The 14,435-nt window shown below is 41.5% G+C and overlaps 1 protein-coding gene across 6 annotated transcripts in view; it reads right to left on the reverse strand.

Moving 5' to 3' along the window:
- Window positions 1-14,435, reverse strand: part of Yeats2 (YEATS domain containing 2) — a 90,166-nt gene that overhangs the window by 21,527 nt on the left and 54,204 nt on the right. For all 6 annotated transcript variants that reach the window (XM_087902326.1, XM_087902328.1, XM_087902342.1 and 3 more), the window contains 4 exons: window positions 7,461-7,719; window positions 5,825-5,986; window positions 4,195-4,373; window positions 3,159-3,317 (listed from right to left, as the gene is read on the reverse strand). In XM_087902326.1, coding sequence (XP_087758452.1) covers window positions 3,159-3,317; window positions 4,195-4,373; window positions 5,825-5,986; window positions 7,461-7,719 — 759 coding nt within the window. The remainder of the gene's footprint in view (window positions 1-3,158; window positions 3,318-4,194; window positions 4,374-5,824; window positions 5,987-7,460; window positions 7,720-14,435) is intronic.

Consider the following 14,435-nt stretch of genomic DNA (forward strand, 5'->3'; position numbering starts at 1 on the left):
GGCTTATATCGGTATGGCTGCACCCAATGTAAGAAAAAAATTTAATTACTGTTATTTTGGGTGGGGGCAGTTGTGCACACGCCAGTTGGTTCTTTCTTTCCATCTTTCCATGGGCTATGAGGACTGAACAGGTTGCTACACTAAGTGCCTCTACCTCTGTTTACATGGATACCGGGAATCTGAACTCGGGTCTTCCTCCTTGAGTGCTCTTATCCGCCTTTCCAGCCCTACATGGAGGTTTCAAACAGGAAATTAAACCTAGGTAGGGCAAGATTAACTCAGGTGGTACTCTGGGATAGATACAAGTCAGCATTTATTATTTATCTTACTTATCATTTCAGGTAAGTTAATGGTGCTCCATGACAGACACAGGGCCAACACTTATCTGTTTGTTTATTTATTTGGCTGCTTGTCCAACTGTTCATTTATCCATCCATCCACTTATTTATTTGACTGTAAGTCCGTCCATCCGCAAATCCATTCATTTATTTATTTATTTTGGGGGGGGGGCAGGGTCTCTCTTCATGTAGCACTGGCTGGCTTCAAACTCATAAAGATCTGCCTGCCTTTTCTTTCCAAGTGCTGCGATTAAACACATGTCATCACGCCCAGTCCAACAATACCTCTGTATCTACAAATTTCACTCCTCAAATTCCTTAAAACAAGAATATGAAGACCACTGACTCAATCACATTTTGTATGACTAAGCATCTGGCACCTTAACTTCTTACTGAAAAGGTGCAATAAAAACACTACTACATGCCACTCAAACCAGCTTTTTTTTGTTGTTGAGAAAGTGGTTAATTATGCATGGTCAGTCAGTCACGAGCTCTCTATCCTCTTGCCTTAACCTCCCACGTGTCAGCACTACAGAAACACAACAGCACACCTAGCTCACTCAACTCCAAAGAAAGTACTATTACTATTACGTTTAGGTTTGGTGCTGAGGATCGAACACAGGTTCTCAGGAATGCTAGGAGCCACCATAATCTCAGCACCTCAAACTCTCTATAGTAAGATTTATCAAAATGATCACCTAAATTCTGAGAAATCTTTAACAAGTTCCCCCTCAAGCTAGGCCTTTAATCCCAGCACTCAGGAGGCAGAAGCACTCCTGTTTCTGTGAGTTCAAGGTTAGCCTAGTATAGAGAGAACCTGTCTCAAAAAAGAAAGTTTCCTCTTCTATAATTCTAAGTTCCCTTTATTATTTTTATTTATGTATCTGAATGTTCCTTCTGTCATATGCAGCAGATGTGCACCATGTGCATGTGGTGCCCACAGAAGCCAGAAGAGGACACTGGATCCCTGAACTGGGGTTAGAGACAGTTGTAATCTGTCCTGTGCAAAACAAAACCCAGGTCCTCCGGAAGAAGAGCCAAAGCTCTTAACCATTGAGCCATGCATCCAGCCCCTTTAAGTGTCCTTTACATTACTATTGGTCTTTACGTCTTACACATTTTTGCCATCACATAGTTTGATGAATAAATATTCATGCCATTCAATCTTCACTGCAGATCTTTGCTTTGATCCTCCCAAAATTTATGTTTCATAATGTTGAAAAACTTGATTGTCAACTTAACAGGATTTAGAGTTACCATGGAAACAATCCTCTGAGGAGGTTTATGACGGATTTAAATGATGGTAACTGAGGTGAGATAACCTACTCTAAATGTGGTTGATACCATCCCTCCATCTAGAGTCCCAGTCTGCTTCCTGACTGGGGAGGCAACATGCCCAGCTGCCATGACTTCTTACCAAGGTGAACTGTATTCTAGAACTGTGAACTATAACAAACCCTTTCTCCCTCCTTCCCTTCCTGAAGTTGTGTCTGTCAGCCAGTTTGTCACAGAAATAAAAGTACACAAATTAAGAATTGTGAACCAAACACATCCCACCATAGTTTTCTATTCTTCCCAGTACCAAAATTATAACAATGGTAGAAAAAAGTTGGGGCAGTGGTGGCGTACACCTTTAATCCTGGCACTCAGGAGGCAGAGGTAGGTAGATCTCTTTGAGTTTTAAGCCAACCTGGTCTACAGAGTGAGTTCCAGGACAGGTTTCAAAGCTACACAGAGAAACCCTGTCTCAACACCCCCACCCCCCCAGAAAAAGACAGAAAAAAATAAACACTGTCAACTGACTGTGTTCAAAAGCTCCTCAATGAACAAGTAATTATGTATGACAACCAAACAAAAACAAACCCCTAAAACTTCAAGAAGAAACAACCTAAATTGCAGAGCTATTAAATAAGTTAGAAAAAGTTGAGCAAATCAGACAGATTACTACTACTGATCAATATCTCTTGAAAAATGCTAAACAAAGTCTATCAAATTAAGCCCTGCAAATATACTGATAACGGATAAAACATGAAAACGAAGTGTGGCTTGCTCCAGAATTACACAAATGATGTAACAGTAAAAAGCAATGTGACAAACTTAAAAAGCTAAAAATCTTATTATTGGCATAAAGGACAGAAAATGTGTCTATCTGACAAAACGAAAACAAAGCCAAGGACCCAGTACCCATGTTCTGAGACAGAAAATGTGTCTATCTGACAAAACGAAAACAAAGCCAAGGACCCAGTACCCATGTTCTGAGACAGGAGCCTCCAGGCTGCTCTACACATCTCGGCTCCTGTGATTTACATCTTCTCATGGAAGATTACAATGTCCTGACCTAGTCAAAATCCTGTGACTGTGTCCCTAATCCTAATCTGCCACAGCATTTACTATGTGGTGTGATGGCTGAAGTCATATAGTTTACAAACTGGGGTCTCTCACATGAAATCGCTTCCACAAAAATTTTACACCTAAGTGTCGAGAAATCTGTGTCTTCTATGGAAACAGATGGTCATTCTCTCTTATTGCGTGACTTGTGTAGCTGGCTGTTCTCCTTCTCTGGCCTCTATCACCGAATTTACATTCTATCAGTTGCACCACGCTGTGCCACTCCCATATCTCAACAACCCGTGGCCTTATTTTTCCTTATTCTAATTATATGTTCCTAAACCTGAGGTTTATACTCATTTCTCTGAACTGTTTCGTTTAGTTTCTTACATAACCTTAGCTTCATTAGGATTTCCTACAGTCTGTATAAAGAAAAACAGATTAACGGGATAATCGCCATGCATTAGGTGTGTTAAGTGTGTATGCATTTACCTGTGTAAACAAAGTGGTCTTCTGTCCAGAGATGACTTTCAGTGTCTGCTGACCCTGTGCGGAGGATGAGCTCACTCCCAGTGTTCCTTGAACAACTGATGCAGTAGTCAACTGTTTTCCAGGTGTCTGGGGGGATGGCTGGCCAACTAAGAACGTACCCTAAGTTGGGGGACAGAATTCATGGAAATACAATGAATCTGATCACTTTCAACTACAGTCTGTAATCTCTCAGATGCCTTCTACAACTCTGAAGTATCTGAAGTGAAAGCCAATTGAGTGTCACCAGGAGGCCTATCCTACTTGAATGCACTGCAGTTGCAGAATAGGTTTAAAAATGCAACTAAATTCATTCCCATCCTTCTCAAGGAGAATGTCTAGACCAAATCTGACTACACTTTTGGAGGATAAAGACTTCAGAGACAAGGAAAAAGAAGGGACGGAGCTTTTCCTTATCCAACCCAAACACCACAGCCTGATGCTGCCTCTGGTTTTCCTAAGAGCCAAATTTCAATTATACATTAATACTATGTATTAATTCATGGATGAATGGGGCAGTTAGCATAGCATAAGCTTTCTCTGGGGAAGAAAGATGTGGATTCAAATGCAAACTCTACCATTAGCTTAGCAGGAAGGTGGTTTTTTTTTTTTTTTAAGATTTATTTATTTATTATGTATACAACATTTCTTCCGTGTATGTTTGTATGCCAGAAGAGGGCACCAGATCTCATTATAGATGGCTGTGAGCCACCATGTGGCTGCTGGGAATTGAACTCAGGACCTCTGGAAGGGCAGTCGGTGCTCTTAACCTCTGAGCCATCTCTCCAGCCCCCAGGAAGGTCTTACATCAATTATTTAAATATTTCTGAATCTATCTTTTCACCTTTCAAAACAAAATAAGCTCAAAATACAGATTTATAACATGGCTAAAATGTTAGTAATGACCCCTGATCCTAGACTGGTAAAGGGAAATCAACAGTAATTAAAGGCATTTATCAAGTAATTAAATAATTTACAAGATCAGGTAAACTTCCCAGACCTGGGGAGTTTGCTTGAGGATGTAGGATGTGTAAGTCAGGTGCTGGGACACCCCTCCTGGGCCGGTGGTGCTTGGGGTTCCTCCTGCTCCGCTGCCACCGCCACCTCCACCGCCTCCCCCTCCTGCACCACCACCGCCGCTGCCACTGCCACCAGCAGCAGTCGAGCCAGACTGGAGGTCTGCAAGCACAATGAGTGACAGGGACATCACAGAAAGTAGCTCGACGGAAGAAACAGCTGAGCAGATGCTTTGTCCACACTACCATTCCCCTATGCTTATCCTATGAGTGAGGAAAACTCCCCCAAAGTTTAAAGACGAGATCCAATCTACTTACTCCTTGAACACCTGTAGTCTGGAAATCTTAAATTCAAAAACTTCTGGAGACTTAAGCAACACTCAAAGTTCTGGATTATGGAGCACATTAGATTTCAGATTTTTTCTGGATTACAGATGATTACTCAATAAATCTATATAAATATTCCAAAAACTGCAAACTCTGGGCCCAAGCATTCTAGACAGAGGACATTTAACTTGTATTTCCAAGAGGATCGCAGCCAACTGTATCTTAACTCTGACTACACTGACAAATGTCCTTGACAGCATTTTGACTTACACTGTAAGATGAGCGTCTGATGCTAACGTTTAAGAGCTAAGTGGTTTTAAATCAAATTATCTGTCTTTGGCTCTAAGTTCCCAATTCTTTTTCAGATCTCACTCCAAAGCTGATGGACTTTTCTCTTCCTTCCATGTTGGTGAGTAACAGGTAAGATCTCCCAGGACTGTAAGCATATGTTCAATCTTCCCCAGCTTGATTGCAGCGAGCACAACCCTTCTCAGTAGGCTGTGACCCCAAGGACACTATAAACCAGAGGCTCCCCTGCTTCAGCTGTGGAGTACGGAGGCTGGTCTTTAGGGGCGAGGAGATGAGAGCGGACTAAGTGGTAAAGACCCACTACAGAAACGGCAAGTGGCTTACACAGTGCACCGAGTCATTCTTTTCCCCGTCTAAGCATTTACCAGGCCTGACAAGATGGTGCACATTTGAGATAATTTGTCAACAGACTAGGGAGCCTGGCTACTGTAGCATTACACTTCAACTCAGAGGAAAATATGTACTTTTCAACACCATCCACACTGCCATTGTCAAAGCAATGTTTTACTTAACTAAATAAACTACCTAGTTTCCTTGGGGCTTTAGACACACACTTAGATTGAACCCAGAATTCTCATTTCCCCTCCAAACCTATCAATAAAACTAGCCACAGAGACAACTGGATCCTACCCATGCACATCAGTTTTAGAAAACAACCCAGCCACTGCAAGCAGATGACCCCTTCCCCCGTTCCTCACTAACACAGCCTGGGTAGCCAGGCCTCTCCACAACCCATCTGATCCAAACTCCAAAGGGAACAATCCAACTAACACTGTCACCGCCTAAGACTATGATTATTCAAACCCACTTTCCAGTTAAAATATGTGTATATTTAAAATTCACTCGGGCAAGTCTTCCATTACACCATCAAGCAGAATTACAGAAATGTTTCCTGGCTTAGTTAAGAACTGCCCCTCAGCTGGACGAGATGAACCCATGCAGAGGTCCAGGGACCAAGCGAGGGAAAGGCGGACTAACTGGCATTGTTGGCAGCTCGCAGGATGGCTCCTTGAGGGATCAGCAGCAGCTTCCCTTTCCCTGAGGGGGTCTTGCTGTTTGTAGTAAGGTACAGCTTAGTGCCTGGAGGCAAATTTGCCAAGTTGGCCAAATTAGTGGCTGGTAGCTGCAATGTTGCCATTACTAAAACGATAAGGAGGCAAGGGGGGAAAAAAAAACAAGAAGACAAGATCAACTATGGATAATATTCTAAAATTAAAACACGGAACAATTAACATACATATTTTAAAAACACTAACGAAGAATAAATTTAGTTCATTTTCTAAATGTCTTAAACTAAAAATAATTTACATACTAAAAAAGCCTTCCACAAGTTAATGCTGTATATAAACAGGCTGAGTCTACATCTTAATTTTGCAAGCCAATGAGCCTATCTCCCCAGGGCTGACGGTTTCTTCTAATCTATCTTTTGCCTCCTCCCCTTGCCTTTTTTTTTTTTTTTTTTGGAAGATTCATTATAGGGGCTGGAGAAGAGCATTGGCAGTTAAAAGCATCAACTGCTCTTCCCAGGTTTGGTTCTTAGCACCCACACAGTGGCTCTCGATCATCCCTCTTCTGGTTCCTGAGGGCACTTCATGCACACAGTTTACAGACATTTATGCAGGCAAAACACCCATACACATAAAATAAAAATAATTCCCCAGTTTTCTTTTCTTTTCTTTTCTTTTTTTAACTGAGAACAACAATTTTCCCAGAGAGTCTTGGGAGAGTAGATGACACCTTTTACTGTCACTATGATACTGCGCATGATTCCCATGGGAATAGCGAAAGGAACCAGCAGGGAGCAGCTACCACCAACGCCAGCAGGGGCAGACCCAGACGTCATAGTCAGAGAAGAATTTGTAGACAACATTTAACAAATACTTACTAGGTACTGTGGCCAACAAAAGTTTCTTTACTGACTGTACAAAGGTTTCAAGTATCAGTACATATATATATATATATATATATATATATATATATATATATATGCAGGCATAACAGACTTACACATAAAATAAAAATAAATAAACCTCAAAAACAAAAGATCTTCAAAGTAAACAAAAGATCTTAGGCATTTTGTGTTCGCTCTCAGAAACACTGAGGGCGACAGCTTACTCATGCTGTTCAAACTTCTGCTTGGTGGAGGGTTTACTAGTTATACATTTCAAATGTAGCTGAAGCACACCTCAAAGTGGACAAGAATGGCTGACAATGACTTCAGACCTGCATCACACAATCTTTGATTTTTATTTCACTTGAACAGACAGACATCTACAGTACATACATAAAATAAAATTTAAACTACTTATAGATTTCTATATAAAATAGTCCATGCTAGCCAGGTGTAGTGGCTAACGGGCATTTTCCTAATGGTCTGGGTTCGATTCTCCTCACCCACACAGTAGATCTCTATGAGTTCAAGACCAGCATAATCTACAGAGCAGGTTCCAGGACAGTCATGGCTACCCAGGAAAACCCTGCCTCAACCCCATCTGCCCCCCCCCCCGCAAATCCATGAAAAGAAACCAACAATACACTTTTCTAGTCAGAACCTGACAGCAAATCGAATCATAGTTAATTCCATATAGTGAGGCAATTAATTCACAACAGTTACCTGAGCCCTGGGAGGCACTCTTCGGTGGCCCAGCAGCTGTGACCTGAGTCTTGGTTAAGGTCTGTACTGGCTGAGCAACAATGGTCCCTCCACCTCCACTCACGATTGCTTTGGCAACTCCTTGGGTGACAACTTGCTTTGGACCAACTGCCTTGGTGACAGAAGAACTGGCCTTGGCGACAAGGATTTGGCCACTACTGATTGCCACAGCCTGCTTCACTGTGGAAGGTAAGGTAGAGCCAACAGGCACGCCAACAACCTGTTCAAGACAAAACACAGTATTATTTTGCATAGCCCTGGTGAGTGCTCTGGGGCCAAAGCAGGCACTCTGCTCCAGTAAAAACAAAGCAATAGCAGGGGTTGGGGGGGGAACCACACAAAAATCCAAGTGTCCCAAACAAAGGTGCCAGGACACACAACAAAAATATCTCGTATGGTCTGAGTATTACCATAAACAAAGGTTTAGTGACAGTCCCAAAATTTCCACTATCATAGGAAAGCATTATACACACACAAACTTAGAAAAGATAAATAGAAACTCAATTTTCAAAAATAAAATCCTAATGCTGGCACTCAGAGAGGCAGAGGCAGGAGGATCTGGTGCGGGAGAATTGTCTGTATTCTGTCAATCATGTTTTAAATAAACGCTGTTTGGCCAGGCAGGTGGTGTAGGTGGGAAAACCAGACAAAAAGTGGAAATGATGCAAGGAGAGCAGGAGACTTCTGGGGAGGAGGAAGTTGATTCCTCCCACTCCTGCCCAGATCACTGAAGCAGCAGGATGTGAGCTGCCCACTGAAAAAGGTACTAAGCCATATGGCTAACATAGATCAAAAAAAAATGGATTAATCAAGACATTAGAGTTAGCCAGTAAGAAGCCTGACCTAATGGGCCAATCAGCTTTATAACTTACAGAGATTCAAGGCCCTGAGTTCAAGGCCAGCCCGATCTACAGAGTGAGTTCCAGACAGCCAGAGATACACAGAGAAACTGTCTTGAAACATCAAAAAGAAAAAAAAAATTCTAATGTTTTTTCAATGTTCACTTTAATTAGAACTGGGATCACACTACACATAGTTTTACAACATTAATAAACAACAGAAGCGTTTTCTAGTGTTATATTTCAAACCATCTTCAGTTGACCAGGTATAGCGCAAGAACACTTAAGCATCTCTATAAGTATCCTATGCTGCTGGAAAGGCAGGGGCTTCAAACTTCACATTATGAAAACTGCAAACCCCACCTCACCCAGATTATTCTGGAAACTCTGTAGTCTGCCCATCTGAATGACCCTTTCTTTCCTCACCATGTGACAGCTTTCCACCCGATACCGGGGAAAAGAACCTTGTTATTTACTGCCCCCTCCTTGAGGACTAACGGTTTAAAAAAAAAGAAAAGAGGAAGGAAGGAAGGAAGGAAGGAAGGAAGGAAGGAAGGAAGGAAGGAAGGAAGGAAGGAAGAAGAAAAACGGAAACGTTTTAAACAAAAATACTGAATTGAAAAATATTTACTCTGGGTTCCATATATTCCAGGTCAGCCTCAAACTTGCTATATAGTTGAGGGTGAGCAGGAAATTCTGCAAACCCTGTGTGCTGGAATTACAGGGCTGTGCCACCAAGTCCAATGAATCCGATTCTGGGTACTGAACTCAGGGTTTTGTGTATGGTGGTGAGCACGCTGTCACCTGAGCTACATCTCCAGCCCTACTTTTAAAAAAAAATCCAGAACCCAAGAAAATTAAATTGTAACTATTTCTAAAAGTAAAGTAATTTATTTTTAATTAAAAAAAATTTAAGCAGCTTGTTCTAAGAGAATAAGCAGGAAAATGTTAAATTAGAAGAGATAATTAGGGCCAGTGAGATGATCCAGTGGGTAAAGGGCTTAACTCATAATCCTGACAACCTGAGTTTGATCTCTGGAGCCCATAGAGTTGGAAGCAGAGAGGCAATTTCATAGTTGCTCTCTGGATACACATGCAAGCTCTGCCACATATGTGCCCATAAACATACAAATAATAATAACTTAAGAAGGAAACAATATTAACTGAGTGTTTATTAGACCGTCACAAGAAATGTAAGCCACCTTCCTTTATTTAACTTATTGCATGTGGAGGTCAGAAGGCTGGAAGACAACTGTGGGGGTTAGCTCTCTGACATGTGGGTCCTATCAGGTTTGGGGTCTAACATCTTTACCTAAGTATCACAATGCCCTCCACTTTCTAAGGCAAAATAAAACAGTAGGCAGCACTTTGTTGATGTGGGATTCCCCTCTGTATGCTATGAATATGTTTTATTACCATTGGTAATAAAGAAACTGTTTCAGTCAATGGCTTAGCGGAATAAAACCAGGTCAGAATCAGAACAGAGATAGGGTAGGCAGAGTCAAGAAGACATCCTGCAGCTGCAGAAGGAGACAGAAACCTGGAACTTAGCTGGAAGTCACGGCATTGTGGCGATACACAGATTAAAAGAAATGGGTTAATTTTAGATATAAGAGCTAGCTAGGAAAATGCCTGGACTACTGGCCAAACGGTGCTGTAATTAATATAGTTTCTGTGTGATTCCTCAGGTCTTCACAGTCTCTGCCTATACTTTTCATGTACCAGGCTAGTTTAAAAGCCTGGCTACAGCTGTGTGTGCTGGCACTCACCTACAATTCCAGCACTTGGGAGGTGGAAGCAGGAGATGGAGGTCAGTCGGGGCTACATGAGACCCTGTCTTCAAAAGCAACGGCCAGACAGATGGCCCCTGTTAAGCGTGCTTTTTACTCAGCCAGAGGACCTGAGTTCAGTTTCCAGCACCCACATTGGGCAGCTCACATCCTTGTAATTCTAGCTTCAGGAGATGTGATTCCTTCTTCTAGTTTCTGTTATGGTTTAAAATAAAAATGCTGCAGGTCCCCGAGGGGCACAGCAGCAGAAATGCTGCAGGGGCCCAAGTGGCGGCAGTGGGCAGCAGGCATGAGACCTCGGTGGGTCACAAAGGCAGCTGGGTACCAAGCAGGGAGCTGTGCGGCGGGTGAAAGACAGAGACGAATAGGCATGCCATGCAGTGTGAGATTGGATATTTATTTAGTGGGTTATGGAGGAGAAAGGGGAGAAGGGAAGAAGGGAGAAGAGCAGAGAGAGAGGCAGAAAGAGAGAGAAAAAAGAGAAAATCAGAGAAGGGGAGGAGACACAGCAGCACCTACCTCCTTGAGAGACAGAAAAGAAAAAGAGCTCAGACTGGAAGCAGAAGATCCACCCACCTCAGCAATGGAATGGGGGAGTGGGTGGGGCTTGTCTCTTGAAGGGACAGGACAGACTGTTACAGTCTCCAAGCACAGGCAAGCAAATACTACACAGACACACAGGCAAGCAAAACATCTAAAAACACATAAAACAAAATAATGATTTTCAAAAGGTATGAATGGAATTATTTCTAGAAAGAACAAAACAGACTTCATCTGGAGGAAAAAAAGATCACGCTAAAGTAAATATGCATATGCTAATATAGGAGAAGGTATCTGACTATTTTATGTGATATAAATATATATATACATATAAAGAGTTAGATAGTGATTATTTTCAATATTTTAGTGAAATATTTGAATTACTAAAAAGTCAGAGGTGCTGGGAAGACAGCTCAAGAACAAGTACTGTTCACTCAGAGGAGAGGACCCAAGTTCAATTCACTGTACCTATGCAGGCAGCTCATAACTGTCAGTGACACCAAGCCCAGGGGCATTCAAGGCCTCTGGCCTCCACCAGCACCTGTACTCACTTGGACATAACTCCACACACACACAAAATTAGAAAATAAGAGTGGTGAGCAGGGTGTCATGATGGCTGAGCAGTGTAAAACACCAGACTAAAGTATCAAGGGAACAAAAACTAAAAAATTGCCGGTGGTGGGTGGCACGCACCTTTAATCCTAGCACTTGAGAGGCAGAGGCAGGTGGATCTTTGTGAGTTCGAGCCCAGCCTGGTCTACAGAATGATGTCCAGGACAGCCAGGGATATATAGAAAAGCCCTGTCACAAAAAAACTTAAAAATGGGAATAATGGAACGAAGGGTTAATTGGGGTGGAGGATGTGAGAGTAGGGTAGAGAAGAAACTATGAAAAAGGATTAACTAACACTGAAGGCCTTCCACATCAACCCCACAATGGGGGCACAAAAAAAATCTCAAATGGACACCTCATACTAGCTAATAAAAAACCCCAGTAGCAGGAATGAATTACCTTTTAGAGTTGTTGAGTAACTTTGGGACTTCACTCCCAAAACTAGCTGGACAACACAAACTGGACTCAATGGTGGGAGATGACACCCTACTCCAAGTTGAGTGGTATGGTGGTTAGCATAAGAAAGGAACTCACAGGGGCTGGAGAGATGGCTCAGAGGTTAAGAGCACTGATTGTTCTTCCAGAGGTCTGAGTTCAATTCCCAGCAACCACATGGTGGCTCACAACCATCTGTAATGGAATCTGGTGCCCTCTTCTGGCCTGCAGGTATACATGCAGACAGAACACTGTATACAAAATAAATAAATCTTTAAAAAAAAAAAAAAGAAAGAAAGGAACTCACAGGTTCCTATATTTGACCACATGGTTTTCAGGTGGTAAAAGTAGTAAGTATTAGGAGGTGTGGGCTTTGACCTTTCAAAGCCAGCACTATTCCCAGTTAGCATTCTCTACCTTATGCTTATGGATCACATGTCAGCTCTCAGCTACTACTCCATACTCAAGTCTGCTTGCCTACTGTCCTGCTCCCTACCATGGTGATCATGTTATCTTATCACAGCAATAAAAAATAACTAAAACAGATGGGTAACAAAGGGAATGTGAATATACTGTATCAGAAAAATCATCCACCATGACCAAATAGGCTTCATCCCAGAGATGCAGGGATGGTTCAACATATGAAAATCTGTCAATGTAATCCATTATATAAACAAATTGAAAGAAAAAAACCCACACAATCTTCTCATTAGATGCTGAAAAATCCTTCAACAAAATACAACATCCCTTCATGATAAAGGTCTTCGAGACAGCAAGAATACAAAGAACATACCTAAACATAATAAAGGCAATATACAGCAAGCCAACAGCCAACATCAAACTAAATGGAGAGAAACTCCCAGCAATTCCACTGAAATCAGGAAGAAGACAAGGTTGTCCACTCTCTCCATATCTATTCAATATAATTCTTGAGGTCCTAGCTAGAGCAATAAGAACAAAAAGGAGATCAAGGGGATACAAATTGGAAAGGAAGTCAAACGCTCACTCTTTGCTGATATGATAGTTTACATAAGTGACCCCAAAAACTCTACCAAGGAACTTCTACAACTCATAAACACCTTCAGTAACTGTAGCAGGCTATAAGACTAACTCAAAAAAATTAGTAGCCCTCCTGTACACAGATGATAAATGGGCTGAGAAAGAAACCAGAGAATCAACACCCTTCACAGACAACATAAAATACCTTGGAGTAACTCTAAGCAAACAAGTATGATGAGAGATTTTCAATGATGAATTTTATGAGATGAGAACTTTGAAACTTTCTGAAGAAAGAAAATGAACACACCAGAAAATGAAATTCTCAAAGTCTTAATAAACACTTTACTTTATATGTACAGGTGTTCTGTATGCATCTATGGTATGTACCACATGCACACCTGTTTCCAAGGAGGTCAGAAGACGGCACTGGATCTTCTGGCACTAGAGTTACAGAGTGAGCTGCTGTGTGGGTGCCTGGAATCAAATGTGAGTCTTCCAGAAGAGCAATGAGCGTTCTTAATTTCTGAGCCATCTCTGCAGTAGCCTCCCCCGCCCAATATTTTTAAAGAGCAGCAGTACATGTTTACAATCTCAGGGCTTTTATACTGAGATATACAGGCGGGACCTTGCCTCCAAAATGGAAAAAATAAATAAATAAAACAACCATTCAGGAGGCAGAATAAAATAAGCAACAGACAAATGAGCTTCCTCTCATTACAATCTACTAAACCACTTGTTTCTTTTCAAAGACTGTGATATAAAAATACATTTGCCTTGAGCTTGGATATTATGGCTGATGTGAAGACAATGGTCCCCTAATCAAGCACTGTTAGGCACAGGGCAACCAAACTTATTTTCCTGGCTCAACTCCAAGTTGGCAACAGGGTAAATTACTCAATTTCCTTGAATTTGAAAATTAGCTTAAGTATTGGCAATATTTACCTCACAGAATCATAAAATAAGAATACATTTAAGAATATATTTATAAAATGTTCAGCTAATGTGAATTTATTTCTATCAACTAAACAATGGTAATCATGAGGCAATGTGGAAACAAGGAGATTGTTTGAGACAATGTATCTTTGTGTAGAGCAGGTTGGCCTGTGTTGGGATTAAATATGTATGCCAAGGCATTGCTCTCAAAGCCTGACTCAAGAAAGTCCAACATGACTCCCTGTCCTCATCCCCACACACACACATCTGGCTTGCAAAAATAAATCATACCAATGCCCAGAGCTAGGTCAGTTTGGTTGATAGAATGGAAAAAACAAAATCAAAACAAACAAACAAACAAACAAACAAACAAAAACCCAAAAAAACCCAAGATGGTAACCTGCCAGAGTGACAATGCAACAAAAACAAACAAACAAATAAATAAATAAAAGGCTTCCGACAACAGGTTGAACCGGTCCACCAAGAAACTAAAGATGGAGCTACAGACAGCACATCTAATCATGCTAACTAACCAGTGCCCTCCACCTCCCTTCCTCCACTTGGATACTTTTGTGAATCATTTGAGTTTTTAAAATGTTCATCTTTATTTGTTAATGTATATGTTCTCACCTGCCTGTCTGTGCTCCGTGTGTGCTGGTATCTGAGGAGGGCAGAAGAACACATCCAAGTCCCTGGAGCTAGAGTTACAGGTGGTTGTGAGTCACCTAATGTGGGTGCTAGAGAATTATATTGGGTCGAAGAGTAGCAAGTGCTCTTAACTGCTGATC

The sequence above is a fragment of the Myodes glareolus genome, chromosome 2 (assembly GCF_982192425.1).
Source record: "Myodes glareolus chromosome 2, mMyoGla1.1, whole genome shotgun sequence".
NCBI classification, from domain to species: domain Eukaryota; kingdom Metazoa; phylum Chordata; class Mammalia; order Rodentia; family Cricetidae; genus Myodes; species Myodes glareolus.